This window comes from Bacillus rossius, chromosome 1 (genome assembly GCF_032445375.1).
Source record: "Bacillus rossius redtenbacheri isolate Brsri chromosome 1, Brsri_v3, whole genome shotgun sequence".
In the NCBI taxonomy this organism is placed as follows: Eukaryota; Metazoa; Arthropoda; class Insecta; order Phasmatodea; family Bacillidae; genus Bacillus; species Bacillus rossius.
Genome location: NC_086330.1, coordinates 338658894 through 338684363, shown reverse-complemented (window position 1 = coordinate 338684363; position 25470 = coordinate 338658894). Strand labels below are relative to the sequence as shown.

Below are 25470 nucleotides of genomic sequence, written 5' to 3'. Positions count from 1 at the left end.
GAACATTGGTATTTATACTCACAATTACAGTTTATGTTACAGAGAATATTTTAAACTGTTCTAACATTAAATAAAAACCAATGTTTAGGTTCTTGGTACAAAAATTGCTAAGGAGCCACATCTCTTTAGCATTAATTTTAAGAAAGAACAACTCTATTTCATTTCTATAAACAATATCCCAATGAAAAGTATTTCCTTATAAAATCTAAGTATTTCTTGAATTAATTTATTAGAAACGAGTATACTTTATTTAGACCTGTTGTATTTAAAGTGTTTCCTAGCCTTTCACATGCTTTAAAATAATGGGAAATATATATCTCTAGTAATAACGATTGACACAAAATAAAAATGCTTTATTTAATGGTATTTATATTAAAATTTCACCAGAACTTGAGTATAAATGGGCGTGTTCCATCGACACATGAGTTAAAATTACAAAGGGCTGAACAACCAAAATGAATACAAACCACATCAAAAACAAGCAGCAAGACCTTGACTTAAGAAACTAAAGAAAACTTATCAGTCACAGAACTATCGTTTGAATGTCAGCATAAAAAAGTTACGACATTGACAGGACCCACAGCTAAGTTTTACTAATCTTAATTTAAAAAAAATATAAAATCTACACTCCACCGGTTTTTGCCAAAATAACTGACAAGTTTAATATGAGAAAGATAAAACCACAGTAGCAATGACATAAAATAAATTAACATAGAGCACAAAAAAGAGTAAAAAACGCAGTAAGAAAACAAAAAAACCAAACAATGATTAAAAAACTCTGCCTCTAACGTGAAAATATAAAAAATGAAACCCGCCAGAGATGTGTAACATCTAACTTCGGTAACGAGCAAATTCATGTGTTCTCATGTTGAAAATACACTTATAATACGAAACACGGAATGATCGAATTGATTGATCCAATCCTAAAATGCGACCCATTTTTAAATACAAATATAGTTATCTTATATTCTATTAAATCGTTATTTTTTTTAACAACAAAACTGTATATTTGTATATGTATTACAGAATATAGTTTCATATAAAATAATTCTTAAAATCATATTTTCAAAATAAAAAAAAAAATTCTTGTACATGATCTTTATTGTATTTAAAAGGTAATTTAATTTTAAAACTAATCATCTAACCCTTGGGGGGGGGGGGGGGGGTATGTTGCAAACACTAGTCGACTCTTTCTGGTTTAAATACACTGATATTGAAAATAATGCATTGGTATTCCATTTACATATTTCAGACAAGTTCGTTAGAACATCTTTTGAGATTCTCGTCCTTGATAACTTGGGGTTTCTAGTGGTTTCATGCCAACATAACGATGCTGAACATCAAAACCAGGATAATAAAACTGTTTATTTAAATAGTATTTTTGGTGGACTAATAAAACTGTTGAGCGGTTGCTTACGTTTAAGGTATGCCTTATTTACAGAATCACAATTTTATAGAAACATTAGTGTAAATACAACACAATAGGGAATATTGCAGGAATATATTTAACATCCTACATTTTGGATGTGTGAAGAAAAATACATATTACATTTATCATTATAAAACTTTTTAATAAAAAACTTTCTTAAAAATATACTTAAATATTATTTTTTTCTAATGAAAAGAACTTACGAATAAAGGGAAAACATTCCTTTGAAAATTCACTGTCATAGTGCCTTGTGTGCCCTTTTCTGACAAAAAAGATAAATATGTTATCTCGTGGACGTAAAAATAAGAAACAGTTAACACAGAGTAAGATTTGAAACAATAGTCATTGGTTCAAATTTTTGTAACAGTTTGTGCGTTGCTTGTATTACGAATACTGAATAGATTTGAAGAGACCAGTTTTTTTTTATATAGGCAAATGGCTAAACCGTGCGGTAAAATTGTTTGTTTTGCGGGAAAATCGTTGGCGAAGCTGCGAGCGCTGCTGGGGCGAAGACGCCCGGGGGCTCGGTGTTGGCAGCACTGGTTCAGTTGTATTTAATGTTATGGAAGGAGGAGGAATGTGGCTGGAGCAGCGAGGGATCAGATCAATACCCAGCATGCACTGCGCTGCCACTACCCTCTCCTCTCCCCCGAACCTTCACCAAGCTTCCCACAAACCACCCGTCCTCCCTCCTCCCCCCCCCCCCCCCCGGACAATCCTGCGGAGAGGTACAGTCGGGGCGCCGTAAACGCCGTCGACTGTAGCTCCTCCGGGCAACCTCTCCGCAAAACTGCGCCACTCTGCTTCAGTCGCTGACGTGTGTCCACTTTTCACACGGACGTGACCGTGCATGTGTCAACACACGGACAACAGCGCGAAACCACATTTTTTTTTTCCTTTCCAAACTGAGGGTCTGCTCTACATACGTTCGCAGGACAACCAAAACGTCGACTGAAATGTAGTTTGTTTTAATGGCGGTGAAACGGTTCTGAAGATCCGTATTTAATGGAAGTGACGGTGTTCAAAAAATAAGTCGGAAATATTGTACTTCGTACTTATTAACCATCGGGAGACGTGGTCGAGCACCATTTCCGAGCACCATGTCGCGACACGTTGGTGGTGGAGGTAAACACTGACTTCAAGTACGTCACAATGACATCTCCTGACAATTCCTAACCCAATAAGAAATTTTTTACTGACTCGTGCGTAGCATTAAGCTGTCATTCCGCGCTAATTTCCTTTTAAAAAATGAAATTAAGTACTTTATTCATTATACATTCAGACTAACCTACCATTGATTAATTTTTTTGACGTGACAACGTCTAATAAATCGATGAACGCCGGCTGCACGCACGAAAAAGTGTCTCGTTACGCACATTGTCCCGTTACGCTGTGTCCCGTTACGCTCATTGTACGCTTGCGCCGCATCTATCTCTCTTCCACTCGATTGGAACAACCCTCGATTTGACTTTTTCGAGGCACATTAAACTTGAAACACTCCCATTCGTTTCCTACTTTTCCTATCCTCGTCCTATCCTTAACAGAATAACACAGATTGGAATAAGTTAAATAGCAAACATGTATAAAAGTTATAGTTAAAATAATGTCTTCGTTAAAGTAATAAACATATTTGAATTAATGAGTGCAAATAAAAGTAAATTTATCAATTAAATTGTATATTTCATTTCACTCCTTCTTTGTATCCATACAAAATAGTTCAATAACAATGATTAAATTTTATTCATAAAAGTATTCAATCATTTCATCAATGTTTTGTTATGACGTTTTTACGTTAAACTATCGTCCGTAAACCGACTTTACAGACAACCAATTTTTTTTTCCGAGAAAAGAGCACTCTTTTCGAGCGATGGCCTACAGCTAAACTGAAAATATTGTAATCGACTTCCATCGCTCCTGCTCACAACTGCTCAAAATTAAAACTACGCATAACCATATTATGTACACCTGATCCACGAGGCATGTGAAATACTTAAAGAATAAATATCGTAGTCTAACACTATTCTCACTGAAGTAAGAGACCAAAAAGAATTTTTAAGATATTCCGATTAGCTGGAATACACCACAGCACAGTTTCAAGGGACTTTACCACCTAGAAGAACCCAACCATAGGTTGAGTCAAGGGTTTCACTCTTTAAGTAGGGCTACTTTAAGAAGAGACTTGACCATTTTTAAAATAATGCTTTCAAACAAAATATGACACTGTGCATCGCAAAGAGATGAAAAATGGCTGTAAAATAATAAGTATAAAAACATTTTTTTTATGTTTATGCTTCAAAGCTTTAGACACCAGTCAGGCAGCACTGTTAATATTGAGATAGCAGTCTGCCCAAAGCTACAAATTCTGTTCAAAGCTTCCTCAAAAAATAAGTTTTAATTTCGAATGATTTCTCATGCCATTAAAAAAAAAATTATTTTATGTTCTTGTACTATTTCGAAATAAAATGGCTAAAATATTTTATCCTCACGCTCATTTTGAAGATAAAACTTTTGTTACGCAATCACCAAAATGGTAAACGAACATGCAAAGAAAACTTTTTTTTTTACCTTTGCTATTGCACCATTAAATGTTGACGTATAAACGCATCAAGTGCATATAGACACAAATTGTTAATGTTAATTTAAAAAATGGCATTCCATTTGCGCATTCAGGCGATGACGCATATTTTACACGAAAGCGCGTTAGGTACTGAGGTGTAATAAAGCATTATGCGATACTGGCATGAATATAACATGCGCCAATCGCCTTAGTGCACAAAGCAAGCCAGCAGTATGCCTATATAAATGGGCGTCCGGCGGCAGGTTCCAGGCTCAGGTGCCGAGGTGACGTTGCGGCGGCCATCTTGGATGACCTTGACCTTCAAAATTTGCCAAACATTCGCCAATTTTTTTAATACTTAGAAAAAAATTCCACCAAAACACCTTAAAAAATCTAAAAATTAAAAATTTCCATTCTTAAGGGAACAATTCATGAAAAATTCCAAAATTCGGAATTCTAAATGCCTCAAAATATATTTGCCTTAGAAAAAAAATTCCCCATTGAGGCTTAAATTTCTGGCCGCCAAGCCTCCTTCCTATAAGGCTCATTAGGGGAGCTTTGACCTCAACCATGGTCTTGCCCGCCATATTGGATGACGTCACGTCCGCAGTTTTGTATTATGACGTCATGACCACTATCTTGAAAATTCAAATTTTTTAAGATAGAAAATCGGGAAAATTTAAAAATTTATAAAAAAATGATTTGTTAAATTTAGAGGAAATATTATTAAAAGGTACTGGGTTCAACCCCAGTGAGAGCAAAAACAATGACGATGGCTTCTCCCCTACACGGAAGCCACAGGCAGATTGATCTCCCACCATTAATGCCAAGGCAGATATTACGTCATCCATTATAACATCATGACCACCATCTTGTTTAAATCTGCTAGAGAGCGCTGCCACGATCTTGGATCCGACATATTGTTTTCGTCTGCTAGATTGCGCCGCCGCCATATTAGTTAAAAAATTTTCTCGCTAGAGTGCAATATTATTTATTAACAGACAGACAACTGTCGCGATATCCGCCATATTGTCGGCCGTCATTATAGACCTAGAAATTCGGAAAAAACTTCATATCATCAAAAAATCGCTTAGTAATTTACTAACGGATTCAATTGATTCCTTTCCTAGGTTCTATCCCTGGACAATGCGAAAAAGGTAATTTTTGGTAAGAAAAACACTTATTTAATCAAACATGGTCAAAAATCCTAAAAATGCTTAAATCGTCTTCCATGATAGTGTTTCTCAGTTGTTTTAAGGCATAGTAATCGACTGAGTAATGAATCATATGTTGGAATTCCACCTGACTAAAATATTGTAAGTGTGAATTAGTAACAGGAATTCATCGATTAAAAAAACTCTGAATAGAATTTGTTTGTCTCATCTCGAAAATAATAACAAGCAGGGATTGTTTTCTCAGGAAATACAAGAAATACTCGGAGAATATCAGCAAAAGTCTCACTAGGAATAACCAGGAGCACCCAAAGAAATCTAACAAAACATTGACGCTAATAATCAGGAGAACACGGAGAAAACCAACAGACGTCTCGTCAGGAATGACCAAAAGCACTTGGAGAAAACTAACCAAATATTGACAGGAATAATCAGGAGCACACGGAGCAAAACAACATACGTCTTGCTAAATCAAGCTCGGTAAATCACGAAAAATTATATTAAAAAAAGAATAATTATAAAAAAATTCTGCTAGAACTCTATCCTCGTTGAACAAAGGAGAAGTTAAAAAGCTTACAGAAGTTGCAGTCAGTGTCAGAATTCCTTTGGTCGAAGTTATGTTTTGAGTAAACATCTCAATATCTGTAAAACTAAGCTAACTAGGACGGGTCTACAAGAAGTGGAAAGAAGGAAAAATATTAGGCACGACTATAATGATCACGGAGATTGTGAAAATGCTATTGCCAACAATACTATCCCAGATTTCTCTAATGATCTTATATTGTAAACTAACGAAGAAAGTAGCATATTCATGAGAAATGAAAAGATATTTTCAACAAATTCTAGTCGTCTACATGAATTTGTGAACAATATAGAAAGACCTGAAGCTGACTAGATCGAAGACTGCGATGACACACTTGAGGCTGATACGATCGAAAACTTTGATGAAGTTCATACCTGAGCTCACAAGATCGAAGACTGTGATATAAGTATTGATACCAAAACAATGGAAATGACATGTCAAAATAAACTATTCTGATAAAACATATGATGATCGTTGGGGCGATGACTAGGTGACCTTGATGCTGATGTTAAAACTGAAGATTTCAGAGATATTAAAAATATTAATAATAAATAAACAAGGAATATGACAGAAGCAGAAGATATTGATTACACGAAATGGGAAGATCCTAACATAATGGTCGATCATCTGAGACTGATGCTGGCTTCGCTTAGGGCAGGAAACTATTCACACATCAGCAAGTTGCCTTTATACTCAAAGAACTGCGGGAAGCTGGCTACATCCAATAATGACTTGTTTTACCTGCATGTGTATAAAATTGAAAAATAAATTATTTTTGGACTACAGCAAATGGGACAAGTTCGATCAAATAGCAACTAAAATCAGATAAAGCCAAATGCAGTTGTTTCACCTGGAGCGATTGGAGAAGTTGGAACACTAGGAAAACTTGAATCAATTAGAGTACTTGGATTAGTTGTAACATTTAAAACATTTGGAGCAATTGGAGCAATTGGTGCAGTTGGGCAATTGGAGCAGTTGGAGCACTTAGAGCAGCTGAATCAATTGGAGGAGTTGGAGCTCTTTGGCAGTTAGTGCAGTTGGAGCACTTGGGCAATTTGAGCACTTGGAGCGATTGGAACACTTGCTGCAATAGGAGCAGTTTGAACACTTGGAGAAATTGGAGCACTTATTGCAATTGGAGCAGTTTGAGCACTTGTAACAGTTGGAGCACTTGCAGCCTCGTTACCATTCGTGCCTTATACCAGTCGTTGCGAGTATTTATGTGACGGGGCCCTCAATCCTAATCTGACCGCGGTACTCTCTTCAGTATGTTATGTTTCCTGAGATTTAGTTGGTGCTTGAGTGTCGACCTTGATCGACTGTTTCAATCAGCTGTGCAGAACCTGGTGGCAGCGAAGGCGTCGGCAGCAAAGACCTCGATGGAAGCGTCGTCGACGGCGTCGCATATCACGACGGCACCTATGATACCAGCTGCAAAGGATAAATCAGCAGATGCTGTTCCATCGGTGGACGAACTTTCATTGCGCTAGTGCAAATACTATGGTACGACATTCACTACACCTTCAAACTCCCTCAGGAATGAAAGAGGCGGATGCCAGAAATATGTACTGCAAAGAACACTGTTTCAGTGCATAAACTATAGTAAACTAATATCTCGATTAGGTGGCCTTATTGGACATTATTAAATCTGCACTGGTTCGGTTAAGTGAAAGCAAGAACCTGTTTATAAAAATGAAAATGGATGTTGTTTTGACTCGCGTCTCATACCAGTGTTTGCAAGTATATAGGTGAGGCCCAAGCGATGAGAACATCAATGCACTACTGGCTGTGGTGCAGTGCAGAGCGACTAGTTTGAATCATCTCACATATTAGTTCGGTATCTGGCTATTCTTGAGAACTCAATGGCATCATTACCATCATTAACATTTGCCTGGATGGAAGGCCCACAATCAACAGCACAAACTCCGATGGTAACATTGCTGACAGCTCCGATATCAACGACGGCGACGACGACGACGCAGATACTGTTGGCAACGGCGTCATCACTTGTACCTATTGTTCCAGCAGAGCAGACCTTTGATACTTCCATGGTTGAAGTTTCTCCAGTGTTGCCAACAACCTCGAAGGTTTTAACGCATGCAGTGTCTTCAGCAGCAGGAGGACAATGTTTGTCAACAGTGCCGGTGACATCGATGAAGGACAAAATAACTAACGATGTTCTATCATTCAATTGTACGTACTGCGACAAAATCAAAAACTTCACAATTCGTTATTACATAATACACAATTGTAATAATAACTCCGAATGCATTAAATATCAATGCAATTTATACATTACGGAAGATTTGAAAGACACATCAAGAACTGTGATGGACTTGTTGCGCATTCATCAGAATAAAACTGTCTATTCTGAGGCAAGAAATTCGCTCACATAAAACATGCAAGGCATCGTGAAATATATCACTGTACTTTCAATGAAACTGACAAATCTGTGCTGTGTGAAAATTGGATAATCAACCATGTGGAACTTCACTGGAAAGATATATTAAGACCTATAACGCACTTTATTCTCACTCAAAAGGTTTTATACATTAAAAAATACTAACAGTTTGTTTTCTTGTACTTAGGCAATTATTTTTTTTACGAAAATTATTTTTAATTTTGTGGTTTTTTTCTTAAACTTGTCCATTTCATAGTAATTCGAATTAAATTAGCATTTATACCTAAAATTATTATTTTTGTATTAATCAAGGATCAAACCGAAGAAGGGAATCCATTGAATTAATCTCAAGTTTAATGAGTAATTTTTTATGATTTTTAGAATTTTGAAAATTTTTAGCTTAATAATTACATATTTCAAGATGGCAGTCAAGATGGACGTCAAGAAAGCGGATGTTTAGTTAATAAGTAATACTGCACTGTAGCAGGTAAAAAGTGGTAACACCCTCTATTAGAAGAAAATAAAATGGTAGATCCAAGATGGTCGTCATGATGTCATACTGGCTGATGTAATATCTGCCTTGGCATTAGTGATGGAAGGTAAGTATGCTTCCGTGGAGGAAAGATCCGTCGACATTTTTTTTATTGCCATTACCAGGTTCCATGACATAAATACTTTTTTTATTAAAAATTGCATTTGAATTTTTTTTAAATAATTTTTAACATCTTTTTTTATGAAAACTACAGAATTTTAAGATGGTGGAAATGACCTTATAATTTCAAAATGGCAAAATGTGTTTTTTTATTAAATTTAAATTGATTATATTTTTTATAATATTTACAAATTTTCCCGAAATCCTAGGATAAAAAAATACATATTTTCAAGATAGCGGCCATAACGATAGTTGCAAATATCGTGGATGGAGAATTTGATTCCAAAACGTCGGAATGTTCTAGAAAACAAAATGGCGTATATTAAAATGGCGTACATGCCTAGAACTCAAAATGGCGGAATCCAAGATGGCAGATTTAAGATTGCCACCGAGTTCAAGGTCAATGGTCAAGGTCCTCCAAGATGGATTCCATGATGTCACAATCCAAGATGGCGGCCTGCCTCATCTCGGCTCCTTCTTGGGAATCTTGTCCTAGGAGCCTCTATTTTATACTACTGTATGGTTATATTTAGGGCCATGAACATGCTAACTTTAACACACATGACGACTTAACTCAATAGCAGTGGTATTTTATAAGTGGAATTAACTTTTCACTCAAGAATTTATAGTTATAAAAAAGCACTTAAGTTTCTTCAAACAGCCTCAAAATGCGTATTATACTTACTAAAGTTACTTTTTTGTTCGGGGGGGGGGGGGGGGTGGAGGAAGAGGGGTTTTCCATTCCGGATTCCCCTGCACCTAGAAACAGGCTCATCAAAAATATATTTTTACGAGTTCCTTCGGCCCTCGACTTTCACAAAAATTCGGGTTATGCCCATGAATCGACGTGATGCGGGAGAGCCTGTATGTCCGTCCTATACAGTAACGCGTGCAACCGGCTTTTAGAGCAAAGGAAAGTATTTACAGAATTGCATTTACCTGCAAAGTTTTTGCTTAAAGTTTCCTTTCTAGTTGAGTAAGCTGACATCACAGTGCTCTATCTTCTGTAACCGTCAATTTTCTTCTCTTCACAATCGAGTGCCACATTCCTGAGCGTTGCACTTTACGTTTTTCGTTATGTCTGATCTTTATTCAGAAGTTACACGTCAACAACATAAATAATTATTTCCCTATATTTTTACCTTTGACCTACTTGGTGCGAAAACAAGCATCATTGTTTAGACAAAATGTTATCCCTATTGATATTATAAATGCGAAAGGGTGTTTGTCCGTTTGTCCTTCTTTCACGCAGCAACGTAGCAACGGATCAACATGATTTTTTGCACATACTGTAGATAGTTTATGGGCCGGGGAGTGGCATAGACTACATATAATTATGAAATTCTATCCCTAAGGGAGTGAAAAGCGGCAAATTCATTTTTATAATAGAAAATCATAGGAGTTTGGTCATAGACACAAACACTGAGTTTGTGTCATTTCGCTAGACCGCCACATGGTCACACAGTAAGGACTGGCAAATTCCTATCCTTCTCCTCGGTGAAACCCATCCGCTCGCGGCTGCTAGCGAACTAAAGACGCTAATAAAAGTTTAGTTTATAACTTCGTAAATTGATGGCGTTGCCTTGAATTTCTATCGCGTTATAGTTTGGTGAATCCGTCACGTATTGCCCAAGGGTTAACTGACTTCCCACAAAATGAAGCCGAAGATTGGGGTCTCTTATGCGTGCGTAGCCTTGATGCACCGAGATTGTGCAATTATTAGGACTTTAAAATCAAAAATTCTCAATTAAAAATGATGACCCACAAACCTTGAAATTCGGCAGTGATGTTTTTTATATTGTGGTGTGTTTAGCCTGGACAACGCCGGGTACTTAAGCTAGTAGGTCAATACATCGCTTCTTTTTTTCCTTCTTTTTACCTAAGATTATCATATCTATGTAATACAAAATAATTACTTCAAGAAAATAGTTTGTATCATTAATTTTTATTAAAGTGAATTTAATCGTTACCGAAAGTCTATATTTATTGAGCTGGATATAGAAAGAACACTGTTGCACTTTAGTTCACCTGTGAGGCTCTTCGAAGCCAACGAACAGACGAGTTCACGAAGGAAATTGCCAGGAAGTACTTAAAAGAACAGATGCTGTGCTACCATTAGTGGTATGAGAGCACATATTTACGCTGGAAACGTCAAAATTCCAATTAAATTCATCTAGTACATGTTTAGTTTTAGCTTTCAAGTGAATTATTTAAGTGTGAAGTTTCACTTCTAACGCGTATGGTTACCGAATACCTATTACACCGTATTTTTTTGTAAATGAAACTGAATATTCATGTAAAATCACATATATATTTAGATCTGTAGATTTACATGAAAAAAAAACTGTATCACTACCAAATAAAGTTCGCAATAATACTGGGTTCGGATTCTTACCCGGGCTATTATGCTTTGTGTTGTCACAATACCTCCAATAGTAAAAGTTAATGGCTACCGTTTCCTGAATACATTTTCAATATTAACTGCGCACATTAATACCTAAACATAATAAAAATATATATTGAATTATCAATTATTTTTTTTCCATGTATTGAAAAATTTATTGGATTAGTCATCAATCAAAATATAAAATTGTGCACTAATTTTCGTAAGAAATACTTAGTAATATCTCGAAAAACGTTTATTATATGTGCAAAAATAACCATAGCCATGTGTTGTACAAAGTTACAATATTCTTTCTCGTAGTATTACACACTATTTATTGGCAACTGGTTTTGAAAGGAAGCTTTTGTAAAAGTACAGAAAAGTTTTTTTTTTGTCCGTGTATTATCCAGACTATAAACTCCCAATTAATCTAAACTAAGCTGTGCGAAGTTGGGCGAGGGGTGTCCGGTCGGGCTGACCCCTTCGGGGGGGGGGGACCCTAAACGAGCAGCAGAATGAATCTCAGTTCTCCCCCAACCCCGAGCAAGGCTGGCCCCCTCCGTCACAGCATCTTAACGCGCCGCGGTCATTTTCCACCCCGGCGCTCAACAAGTGACACTCGCCACATCGGTCACCCGGGCAGGAGGAGACTGCGGGAGGGTTCGGTCAGTTGGTGACGTCAGCCACGGCCACCCTCCCCCTCGAGCGAGTCCGCCGGACCTAATATCACGGGCCCGCGGGCCGGACGCCCATTAGAGACGCGGCGTGGCCGCCATACGTCATTGTCCGCCGTCACGGTCCTCGAACTGCAGTCGAGTGGCGGGAACTTCTCCTCGAGCCCGAGTTCAACACGCGTCGTCGCCATGCGCGCCAGAAGTGAAACTTCACATGTAAAGAGGGTTAGGAAAGGGGACGCACCACAACGCCGAAATGCCAAATTGACCACAACGCCGACAGCTAGAAAACTGCCGTGTACCACAACGCCGAATTACCACAACGCCGAAAAATGTCATTGCAGGACCTCCACAAAGGTTATGTTAGGTTATACTAGGTTAAGTTAGACTAGGTTAGGTTAGACTAGGTTAGGCTAGGTTAGGATAGGCTAGGTTAAGTTAGGTTAGGTTATATTACGCTAGGTTAGGTTAGGGTTGATTGTGGTATTTCGGCGTTAAGATACATTTAAGAAACACACACAAATTCATTCAGTTGTTATTCCGGCGTTGTGGTACACAGCAGTTTTCTAGCTGTCGGCGTTGTGGTCAATTTTGACATTCGGCGTTATGGTATTTCGGCGTTGTGGTAACGACCCGTTAGGAAATATTTAGGGTAATCTAACATTTGGAACAAAGCGTAATCATTCATGTTTCGCAGGCCTTCACGGCCATTGCCTGAAGTACCTTTTTGCTTCTGGGTTGTAGCCGTGTCCTTCGCAAATAATTCACCGACGTTTCGGTCGACATTTAAGTCGAAATCATCAGGGAGCAGTTACCTACTGAACTGCTCCCTGATGATGGTGGTGACTGCAATGTCGACCGAAACGTCGGTGAACTATTTGCCAAGGACACGGCTACAACCCAGAAGCCAAGCTAATTCAAGCGTAATCATTCGTTCAAAATATACCTTTATTTACTGGTGTCTCGCCATGTCTTCACTGGAATCCAAGAACGAAATTAATGTGTTTATAATGGCTAAAATTATGATGCATAACTCTATGGGAAATACAAATATACAACTCCGTGTAATGCTAACACCGGATACAACCTCAAAGTTCAGAGTATAAGAATTGCGAAATACGAGTTGTGAAAGTACGCAAAATAAAGAAGTATCTACGAGAAAGTATGTCAACACTTACAAAAGTATTGGAAAATATACTGCCACCATCGGTAACCGACTGTGAGCGTAAAAGTTTTTAAATCCAAAATATTTTGAAGTGAAAATTCCTTGCTAAGGTGGCTACAATTTTTGAGCGTTTCGAAAATTCCGATCGCATAAGGGGAATAGTTAGCTACGTGATAGGGGAACCGGTATAGCAAGAGAGTGCGTCAGCGGCGACGCCACTACAGCGCATTCACTAGCGGTCGAATGGGATAACGGCAAGGGGGTGGGGGATAGATTAATAGTGGAGCATGCTATATGCTAGTTGGCCGGAAGGGGTGACGGTAGGGGAGAGGTATAAATGACGCAGCAGCAGGTCACAAGAAAATGCCATTTTAAAACATGCTATCAAATCTTTGGCGATGAAAACAAAATTATTACATAGTCTCAACAACCTACCATTTATCAGAGACAAAAAAAAATTGATGTTATTCTTAAGGCTCCGTTTTACACGACACGTCATATATTTCCTTGTACTGAAATTACTTTTAATAAAGGGATTTGCCTGTCAATTTATAATTTTACCTCTTTTGCATTTTGGTCACTAATTTTACACTTAAATTTAATTTGTTTTGGTTGTAAAAGATCACACGAGTGATATGGAATAGTTATGATTATTATTGTGACTTTTTACCGCTGTCAGATAACGTTTGCAAATATCTGTTTGGAAATTTTGAGACGAAACATAAAATGCAAGACAGCTATCGTTATAGATTTACAGAAAGAGTCCTCAAATAAAAGTAATGGCAAGAAAATTAAATAACCAGTTTGGTGCGTGTTTGATAATTATTTATATAAATTCGTAGTATAAATGTTAACAATAATTGTTTTTAAAAGCTATTACGAATTTAATGCTTTTGAGTAACTTTAATGGCCAATTTTTATATCAATAAGAGTGTGAACACAGATCATGGAATCGTGTGGTAAACAATTTCGAATTATACGTTTGCTTGAGGCATATCACGTCAAACTCTTTATTTTAGGATATAATTACATAGTAAATCAATAAGAATTGGGTTTTTACAAGCAACATAGCAACCAGTTATTTTTAAAAGTTTCTTAAATGTATTTGTATTTATTTTACGAAGATATAAAAATTAAAAGTTTTAATAAAGAGTACAAAAAAACCGGTTGATAAAAAATTGTATAACACAATCAATAGTTCTCCATTCATGCTAGTATAGAAACATATATTGGCTTTTAAGGATCTCAAAACTAGTTCATTGTTATAGTTATGCTATCGACTCAATTTTAAATCAATGTCATATTTTGTTTTAGAAACCATCTCCATGATCACCATTTGATAGGGCGTGTATAAACAAACATATTTGAGGGGCGGTCACAAAACAGAAGAGTTGTAAACGTGAATTTTATTTTCTTTGACCGACAGATAGGGACATTTTTTTCTTCGCCGAGAGAGAGCGAGAAAGAAGGATCGCTGGTGTGTGCGACTCCACAGGAGAGCCCTCCACCGGGCGATGTTGACACCGGCGTCGAGACAGGGCAGGTGGTTTACCGGTCACTCGACGCCTCCGGATCGGAGTGGCGCTAATGTCCACAGTTAAGAGTGCCGTTCGAGCGTCCCCTTAACAGCCGCCCGTCGGTTGTTTGTCTTGCCGCCAGAGACCGGGCGAGGGCCCTCAAAGGCTCGTATCCTTCCCCTAAGAAGTTCGCGGGAGAAGATAAAATACTTAACGCCGAGGAATCTGAACACGCGACGTACACTGTTCCAAATTACCAGTAAATTTACGACGGACGTTTCAACGAAGAATTAACCTGAAACAAACGAAGAGTGTTTCGTAATTTCTGATAACTTGGTCCTCGTAGAAGGAAGGAAAAAAACCGCCGCATTTCGACTTCCGAGTCTTGCCTTTCTTTATAAACATGGTAAACATCAGGTGGAAAATGTAATTATTGTGTTTTTGCTGTAGTCTTAAACAGTTTTTGAATGTTTTGATTGCAATCCCAGAATATTATTTTGAATCCATTTTAGAATTAAGTGAACTTATTTACGAAGATAATGGTGAATTTACGAAGATCCCTGGATAATTTGTAAACCAGCGTTCATCGTAAATTTAAGGTCAAAATTTTCAACAGTTGTAATATATCTGTACGTTTTTATCCACAAACATACTTGGCATACTTATATCTCGTTCCAGGAAAGAGAATCTGCTTTTATTTAATGCTGAGTTTAAAAATTCATCTAAAATATGTCTTTGTAGAAACAGAATAGAAACTTTGTGTCGACGCAGAAGGTAATGCCGCATTGCTGTTTACACATACCTACCTATTCCTGGGAAGTGAGTTCAGGCAATGTTTGCACTAACTGCAGACGAACCATTACTTATGAGAACATAAACTATTCCCAGGGTCAGTTTTTTGCGAACTGTGGCGAAAAAGGTAAGTTCAGCCTTGGAAAGATTTTATTTTAAGTCGGTCGCAGGAAAAACGAATCTTCAGCTTTGTACGCTAGTATTGCTCATAACGGTCAAATTTTTTACCACCCATAAAGATTCATTTGTTCGATTTTTATTTTGTGAATTGAATTTTTGTCACACGTGTCAGCCAAAAGCAAAAAATATTCAATCAATAGCGGGTTCATGTTTGCAAAGTTAAGTTCACAGTGAATGAATTAAGAAACAGTTTTGTACCCGTCTTTCTTCGACACACCGCAGACCATTGTGTAATGACTCTTAAAAACAATTGTCAATGTTAGAAAAGTTCGTTGTCACCAACAGTTCTGTAGGTTGCTATAAAATTATACGGACTTAAGAGGATGAATTTTTACAAAATATTTTCAATGGCAGCTACTAAATTGATTTTTCAGTGTAATATCTTGTGCGGGACTTGGTTGACGAGGTTGCGACGGCAGAGAAAAGTTATACGACACCCCGGGTGTCGTTCGTAACGTTATTGGGAGTTCTCGTTCGTCCGATTGCGCTTATATCAGTGTAAGCTCACGGTTTATTTTGTTTAGCTGATATTTTTTATAAGCATTGAGGTGGCCGTCGGCTATTGTTATTCAGAGTTTAATTAATTTTTTTAGCTAGATTTTAATTATAATAATTCACATTCTTGAAAGGTGAAATTATATTTTTTTTAATAGTTTGATTTCTTAGAAGTCGTCTGTTACACCAGCTTAAGATATATTTTAAACTAGCCGTATGTCCGATAGGATTTCCCAAATTAATTTTCTTAGTGGATGAATGTTCAGAAATACTTTCTTTCTGCTCGCCTCAGTTATATCTTATAAGGAACTCCTAGGCGGGATTTCATGCTTCTATACCCACTAATTTAAGCTGTGCGTTCTCTGTCAGTTCGTATTAGAATTTTATTATTATAAATGTATCTATGAAGACAACATGTAATGTTTTGTTCGTTTTTTTAATGATGGGTGTAAAAATTCTTAAACATTTATTATTGATTTAAAATGGTTTCAGTCAAATTCAAAAATTTGTTTTTTAATAAAAAAAATTGTAACGTAAAATAAATTGATTACAAATATTAATTTGTGGGTGTGAACATATTGAAATACTTGTAGTCATTCGTGGAGTGTAGGAAACCCGTAGCGCCTGCGGGGTAGCCTACCGGCGGCGCACTAACAGCTTAGAGCGAGTGAGGGAGATAGAAAGAGAGAGCGGAAAAAGAGGGGATGTACATATACAGGATGGTTAGGGGACAGCTGATAGGGATCGGATCCCGGCGTGATGAATGCGGACGCTGTGTCGCTAGCCACTGAAGGCGATGATATTAGCTTGTAAATATTGTTGTAACCCACCCTGCAGTTCTGAACCTTCCCCCCTCCACTGGGGGCAACAAGCGCGTAAAGACCCATTTAGTCACATGACAGTCCCAGGCGAGCGAGCTGGCAGTACACCCTGATCTCAAGTAAGCAAGAGCAGCACTTGTCATTCATGTTCGGAATACAACCTAGCGCATGTCTGCTGTGTCACGGAGTTGCAGAAATACAGGATGAGTCTAAATTCGACGAACTCCAGCTGCATGTTCGTCGCGAAAAAAAAAAACTAGTGGAAATTTATGGTCTGAAGTACTTCCCAAAGCTGGTGTATGTACCTATTTGATGTTGGAGTTGAACAACTGGTTTATTAAAAATAACAGAAAGTTTTTTCAAATGGAACATCAAACGTCTGGATAAAATGGGGGTAGAAACTTTGTTCCTCGTACATTTTTGTGATGTGAGGTAACGCTAATCATTTAATGTAATTATTTTAAGGCACTGACCAGTTTCCCGATGGCTTTAGAACTTTTTTCAATTAATCTAGACGTTCAGTGCTGCAGCTTAAATACTTTCTCTATTGTTTGTAATAAACGATGTGTTCGGCTTCTACGTCAAAGGTGTATACAATCCTTGATAAGCAGTTCAGGCTGTATATTTCGTAATTAAGTTTGCAACTTATTTTTTTTTCGCAATGAACTTGCAGCTGAAGTTAGTTGAGCGATTTCAGACACATTCTGTATGTGTTGTTGTATATGTATGTATGCATATATTTTCAACACTTGCATGACTTGATGTAGCCATTGCTTAGCATATTGCTAATTTATCTTTTTGTTTCTCTTTGCACTGTAAAGACTTCTTTTGGACAAGGTTCGTGATGGACTGATAAATGCAATTGAAATCTTTAGTATTAAGGATGGACTGAATTTCAAGCTGTAGTGTCGAAATTTCATTGTTCAAATGTGATTTTTGACAGAGATATTCGGCAATTCTTTCACTCAGTAGCTTTTGGCTGGCTTTCCGGGTTATTTGTTGAGCCTGTTTGCTGTTGACCGGGGATTTGATTGTGAGTCCTCTAGGAATGACTCCCTTACTGCGACATTTACAGAGAAAAGTCAAGTTATTGGAACATTGTGATAGATCAATCATTTTCTTTTCCAACTTCCTGAGAGAAATATACATACCGGGTCCATACCGGGCATTTATATTATCTTTGAAAGATTATCTTTCAAAGATAATTACACTTGCATATCGTATCTTTTTTTTTTAGAAATCCTTGAGACGGAAAAATTGTAACTTTTAAAGATTTGTTTCTGAGAAACAAGTTTTTACATATTGATAAATGAAAACATTAAAATTAAAAGTGTTGTCAATTTTTTAAAAACGACATGTTAAAGTTGAAATAAAATTTTTATTTGAATTTTTTGAACATATAGAACATCTTAAAGCCCTGAACCGCGATTATATTATGAAATAATTTAATTAAAATAATTACAATCACAAGAAGTCACAAAAACAAAATAGTAATTTAAGAAACTGCCCCTATTGAACGCGCATTTTCATTGGAATCAAGTTAGAAGGGTTGTTTCGTTTTATATTTAATAATGATAAGTGAAAAGCACTTTGAAAATTAAACATTTTGCAAACACCAATTAAATATAAAATATTGTATGTCTATAAAGAATGTCCCAGTTGTAAATTTTAATAGTATCAACTGTAAGAATCGCAGAGTTTCGGTTCAAGGTTACAATTAAATAGTAACTCAAGAAGTTTTAGATAAGCGCATGCGCGAATATTGCTTCGTTGTTTTCTCGCTTGAAGTGCCACCCGTGTAAAATGGCGACTCCAGGGCGTGAAGCGTTTGTGTTCTACGATTTGCTAAAAGTGAATCTGTAATTTCAGTTCAGCGTGCGTTTCTCTTGTACGAGAGTACATTGGATTGATCGCAATGGTCGAGACGACAGATCTCTCTTTCGCTGGCCTCCGCGTTCACCTGACAAAACGCCATGTGCTGTTTTTCTTTGGGGCTTTATAAAAGATCGTGTATACGTCCTGCCGCTAACTAATGATTTGCCAGGTTGAAACACAGCATTGAAGAGGCTATTGCTAGGAACTGGGAAAATTCGCGGTTTCAATGACCCCCAGGATGGACTCCACAGTCAGCTACATACTCGGGAAAATGCCACTAGTTCGTTGGCTACTGACTTGTGAGACCTGTCAACTGGGATGCTTGCCATGCGATAATTTTTTGGTTGAAGGTTTCTCACACTGGCTCAGAGCCATTCATATAAAATGTGAGCCAATTACTGAAGAAATGTGAAGGTACATGTGTTGGGATTCTAGCATATCGCGAAATGAGTACGCGAATTTCTCAGGTCTCTAGCTATTGCTACCATCCTTCTATTACTTCGGATGTGTTAACCAAAGTGTGGGAAGAATTTGACTTTAGATGGATGTGTGCACATATTGAACATTTGTAAGAAAAAACTAGGTTAGTTAACTTCAATTTTATGTATGATTTGTTGAAGATAGTCTAAATTAAACTGTAATAATATACCATTGAAACAGGGACTTTTTTTGTGGACATACTGTATTTTCTACACATAACACATTTGATTATAGAATTCATTGAGCAAAAAAAAATAGGAAAATTAAAAGTTTTTTATTGAAAACATGTTTTTACACATTGACAAATGAAATCATTAAATTAAACAGTCTTGTTGATTTCTTAAAAAAAACGTTTAAACACAAGACATGTTAAAGTTGAAATATAAATTGCCATTATTTTTAAACATATGCCTATAGAAACTCTTAATGCCTTGAACAGCAATTTTATTGCGCAATAATTTAATTTAAATATTTACAATCACAATAAATTACAAGAACAGAATAATAATTTAAGAAACTACCCCTATCAAGTTGCTTATTTTCGTTGCAATAAAGTAATAAGTGTTGTGTCGTTTCAGATTGATAAATAACTATAAGTTAAAAACGCTTTAAAATAAAATAAAATTGAACACCGTTTTGAAGTAAAATATGATGCAAATCAGTGTAGCCCACTTTCGAGTGCAAGAGTCAAGAATGAGCGAAAGTTCCCCCCGGCACAGTTCTCGCGCAAGGCACGGAGTGGAGTTGGCTCGCTTTCGCCCTCAGGGTCGTGGTTTTTGGTGGAGGAGGGGTTAAAGGGGGGGGGGGGCGGCGCCCGTATAACTCACGGCTGCCAAAACCAATCACAAGGCTCGTTCATCTTCATTGTCGGTACCGCAATTAGACGCTCGGCTGCGCTCCAGTAGCAGCATGGGCTGTCTGAGGGTGAGGGTGGAGGGGGGGGGGGGGTTCTGGCCCCGGCGGCGGAATACAGAGAGGCCCGGCCACCGACTCTGACAGGCGAGGGATGAAGATGTTCAGGCGAGAGCGTGGAAAGGATAGTTTGGTGTAGTCGGAGGGGTGGGGGGTGGTTGGGTAAAGGAGAAAAAAGGGAAGGGGAAGATGACTTAGGAACACAAGGGCAGCACGAATCTTCCAGAAGAAAGGGGCAGGAGAGGGGGTGGAAGATGAAGGGTGGTCTCGCGGTGCGATGAAGGAAGTTAGAGGGGGTAGAGACAACTTCACCGTCCTCGTGTAGTCGCAGGAGCTTATGAAAACATCGGTGCCCATGAAAACGTCCCTCCCGTGGAATATTCCACCTCGTCATGGAGTCAGACGTTACGCTCTTCGTTGGAAAAAAAAAATTACCGCGCGAATTCGTTAGCGTGAGCATGAATAATAATTCAACAAGGTAATGTAGACAGAATTTAAAAAAAACTTCCACAAAACCATCATATGGGAGATATTTATTAACTTACAAATTAATCATTATTTTTGCATGTGCTCATTAATTTTAGTTTATTTATTTATTTCTTCTTTGGTTTGGCGCAGTTAAGTCGTTTACGCCTTCTCGCCCACTGAACCGTGAGACATAAACAACTTAATTCTAACTTATATCTAGTAATCAAACATAAAATTACATACTAGCAAATTACAGGCATTAGGTTCTGATGAATCGTCTACCAATTTAACATCTAAGTTTAGTACTTGACATAAACCTTATAAAATAATGTATTAAATGTACAAAAATTAGAATGTAATAAAATACAAGCATAAAACATATTCAATATTTTTTTTAAAAAATAAAGAAATAAAATAAAATACTAACCTAACTCATATTAAATATAGTTTTAATTAGAAAACTATAAAATGAATATTCTTATTCATTCACGCAGTGCAATTGAAATAAAATGTAATAATAATGGAAAATAGAGTGTGTCTTTGTTTATGTTTAAAATTCTTCAATGTGCACTAAGAAAAACACGTGAAGATTTGTGGTTATGCTGTTATTTATAATATGTACATTTTTTTAAGAGTATCTTGCAGTCAAACGAAATAAAGTTAAATAATGCGTATACTAACACACTATGTTTGTCGGTAAACACATTGTTTGACATATAAGTAGAAATCATTACAGTTTTACTCCAAGATGTAGCCTAATCCTTTGCAAGATTAAGTTTCCTTATATAATTATAATTTTGGAACCGTTTGAGATGTTATAGTAAAAATAAAAACTTAATTAAGCCTAGTATTACTATGCAAAAACGTGTGTAAATCTCAAATCTATGGCATAAGCAGTTATTGAGTTGGATAATTTCATACACGCAGGCCAAATATTTTTACAGTGGACTTTATTTATATATTTAATATGCTGACAGAAAATTATTTACTATATAATAATTTAAAAAACACAACGGGGGAAATCGTTCATGGAGGTAAGAAGTTAGGGAGTGGGTGTGGGTAATCTTTACCATCGTAATTATTGAAGTCGTCCCCTTCTGGGTATCAAAACATCATTTGCCTATAATTAATTTTATCACTAATTCCTACCTATTTGTTGTTAAAAATCGTTATTAAACAATACTCACTTCATTATGGCATTTTAACAATTCTTCCTAGAGAGTTAAGTACTTTAAAACCATGAAAATTCTTCTAACATTAGCCTTTATACATCTGCGGTTTTTGTTTTGTTAGAAAATTTCTTACTAGAGTGATTTCAACTTAGGAACAGTCTTGACTGCTTCTTTGGCTTTTGGGATTGAGACCACTTCCGAGTAAATAATGAACTGCCAGACGTTTCGACTTTCCACGTAGCTATCTTCAAGGGCGATGTGAACAACTGAAGGTCTAGTCTTCTGAAAAATATTTTACTTTGGGGCCGTTCACAGTCGAGCTGTAATTGACCCCTGTCAGCGGCCATGGTTGGATGATATCAATCAGGATTCTGCTGAGTAGAATCTCCGTGTGACCAGTTATCTGGGATCAGCGTCTATCTTATCGGGCCAATCAGTATTTCCCAGGTCGTGGTCTCAGCCCAAATTCCAAGCGGTAGCCATTAGTCACGTCTCTGGCCAAGGAAAAAATATTTAGAACTGAATCCACTTCTGTATACCTACCAGTCGTTGTCAAACATGTTGAAGACGACATTTGAAATCGTACAAATACGAGGAGGAAGGGGGGTGCAAAAATAACCGGAATCGTAATATAGCGCATCATGTACTTGTAGCACCAGTTTTCGCCGCTAGGCAGCTGTTGTATGATCTTTCCTGAGTCAGTTCTCCAAGTGGCGTCATCCGAAAACGACGAGAGTGGTTTCTCTGGCAATTCTCTCTCTCTCTCGCTCTCTCTCTCTCTCTCTGTGTATGTATATGTGTGTGTTTTTTGTCTTTAGTTCACTCGTGACACGAAAAAAAAAGGCTGATTCTCACGAACAACGTGCGGCTATGAAGGATTTTTTTAACTCGGCAAGAACGCAGCGGAAACTTCACTGCCACACTTTACTCGTGAGGATCGGCCAATTGTTTCGGGTCACGAGTGTACTAAACAGACACACACAGATCTAACTGACAGAGAAACCACACTCGTCGTTTTCGGGTGACGCCACTTGGTAGACTGACTCAGGAAAGATCCTACAGAAGCTGCCTTTGGCGAAAACTGGTAGCCTACATGATGCGCAATATTCTGATTCTGGTTATTTTTTTTGGTTTCCACCCTCGTACTTTAGTCGTACTGCATACGATATTCTGAGAAATAAGTTACAAAAATAAGTTAAATATTAAAGAAAAAATAATGCCATTAAAAATTAAACATTTGAGGGTTTATTTATTCTTGTTTTTATGAGAAACATAAGCCTATATATTCGTTAAAATAACACACAATATTGATGTCTTGACAAAAAGAGAGATATGTCCATACTGAAAGGGTGTATTTGTTTTTACACATGAACACCACTACTGTGTGACGCCCTAGGGCGCATGTAGACTGACTCCTGGTTGTCTGTTCGCAGGTGTGGTTCAAGAACCGGCGCGCCAAGTGGCGCAAGCGAGAGAGGAACGCCATGAACGCGGCCGCCGCCGCCGCCGCAGACTTCAAGAACGGCTTCGGCACGCAGTTCAACGGCCTGATGCAGCCGTTTACGGACACCGACTCGCTGTACTCGTCCTACTCGTCGTACAACAACTGGGCGTCCAAGGTGCCGAGCCCGCTGGGCGCCAAGAGCTTCCCCTGGTCGGTGAACCCGCTGGGCTCCGTGGTGCCAGCCAACCACCACCAGAGCCCCGTCAACTGCTTCAACGCCGCCGCCACCTCGGTGGCCGCCTCCACGTCCATGCTGCCCGGCTCCATGGGCGCCGTGTCGGCGGCGGGCGGCGGCGTCTCGGCGCCGGCCTGCCCCTACGCGCCGCCCGCCGCGCCCTACGGCATGTACCACCACCGCGCCGCCGCCGAGCCGTGCTCCGCCATGTCGTCCAGCATCGCCAGCCTGCGGCTCAAGGCCAAGCAGCACTCGTCGGGCTTCGTGAGCACCTACTCGCCCGTCAGCCCGGCGCGCTCGGGCTCCGGCGCGCTATCCGCCTGCCAGTATGCGTCGGCCGCCGACCGCACGAGCGTCTGAGACGAGGAGCAGCTCCACACGGCGCTGCTGCTCGAGTGTGGGGCCACGGCGGCCAGGCGGGCCGTCCCCCCGCGCGGCCTGGACGAGTCCCGGCCCGCGCGCAGCCCGCGCGACTCCTAGTCCCTCTGCCCGGCGTCCGCTCCCGCTCCCGGCGTCGCCAGTCACCCCCGCGGCTGTCGCTGCGACGGCGACTCCTGGTCCCTCTGCCCGGCGTCCCCTCCCGCTCCCGGCGTCGCCAGTCACCCCCGCGGCTGTCGCAGCCCGCGCGACTCCTAGTCCCTCTGCCCGGCGTCCGCTCCCGCTCCCGGCGTCGCCAGTCACCCCCGCGGCTGTCGCTGCGACGGCGACTCCTGGTCCCTCTGCCCGGCGTCCCCTCCCGCTCCCGGCGTCGCCAGTCACCCCCGCGGCTGTCGCAGCCCGCGCGACTCCTAGTCCCTCTGCCCGGCGTCCGCTCCCGCTCCCGGCGTCGCCAGTCACCCCCGCGGCTGTCACTGCGACGGCGACTCCTGGTCCCTCTGCCCGGCGTCCCCTCCCGCTCCCGGCGTCGCCAGTCACCCCCGCGGCTGTCACTGCGACGGCGACTCCTGGTCCCTCTGCCCGGCGTCCGCTCCCGCTCCCGGCGTCGCCAGTCACCCCCGCGGCTGTCACTGCGACGGCGACTCCTGGTCCCTCTGCCCGGCGTCCCCTCCCGCTCCCGGCGTCGCCAGTCACCCCCGCGGCTGTCGCAGCCCGCGCGACTCCTAGTCCCTCTGCCCGGCGTCCGCTCCCGCTCCCGGCGTCGCCAGTCACCCCCGCGGCTGTCGCTGCGACGGCGACTCCTGGTCCCTCTGCCCGGCGTCCCCTCCCGCTCCCGGCGTCGCCAGTCACCCCCGCGGCTGTCGCTGCGACGGCGACTCCTGGTCCCTCTGCCCGGCGTCCCCTCCCGCTCCCGGCGTCGCCAGTCACCCCCGCGGCTGTCGCTGCGACGACCCTTCCTGGCAACACCACAAGCGCACAACCACACCACCAAATCCTACGCACTCTTTCGCCTAGTGTCACGAATGATCCACTCACCACCACTCAAACACGTGTAGCTAATTTATTCCACAGGGTACGGTTTTGAAGTGACATACCATGCAGTACCCATCAGTACTGCAGAATGCTACCAGTGTGCGGAGACCCGTACACGCGCTAGCAATATTTTGGTGTCTATGTTAAATAAACGTCAGCGAGTGAAGGTGAGCTACTTAAGGACACTTGAACTTTAAAATTAATACAAGTGAAATTCGCTACAAATAAGTTATTGAACGTTTCGATCGTACATGTGATCAAGCCTAGGTTCTGAAGCAACAAGGAAAGTGAAATCTACTTGAGAAAACTGCAGGCAACGTTAAACTGTATATTTGTGTTTAAAAGGTTGGATTACACGATGAAGTCATGTATGCCACCATAAAATCTACGGTGGAATTAATGATGAATTTTCAAAATAATACTTATTCATAGCCGGGAATAATTAAAAATAATATCTCCATTAAATGGCTTTTTAATTTGTGTTGTGTAATACTGGCCACTAACTGTAAATGCAAAATCCGTCAACCGATAATCACTTTGTTAATAATGTATTTTCATGTATATAAGTGTGTTTGTATTGTTGGTTTTTTTGTTAATTATTGTGTTGTGAAATTGTTTATTTAATTTTAGTAAACTGCACCAGTTACGTTTAT

At 39.6% G+C, this 25470-nt stretch overlaps 1 protein-coding gene across 1 annotated transcript in view; it reads left to right on the top strand.

The window, feature by feature from the left end:
- The window catches only part of LOC134528114 (pituitary homeobox homolog Ptx1), a 204037-nt gene extending 180270 nt beyond the window's left edge, over positions 1-23767 (top strand). Inside the window, exon 5 of the mRNA XM_063361392.1 lies at positions 23162-23767. Within this exon, the coding sequence (XP_063217462.1) occupies positions 23162-23767 (606 nt within the window). The remainder of the gene's footprint in view (positions 1-23161) is intronic.
- The last annotated feature ends 1703 nt before the right edge of the window (positions 23768-25470 follow it).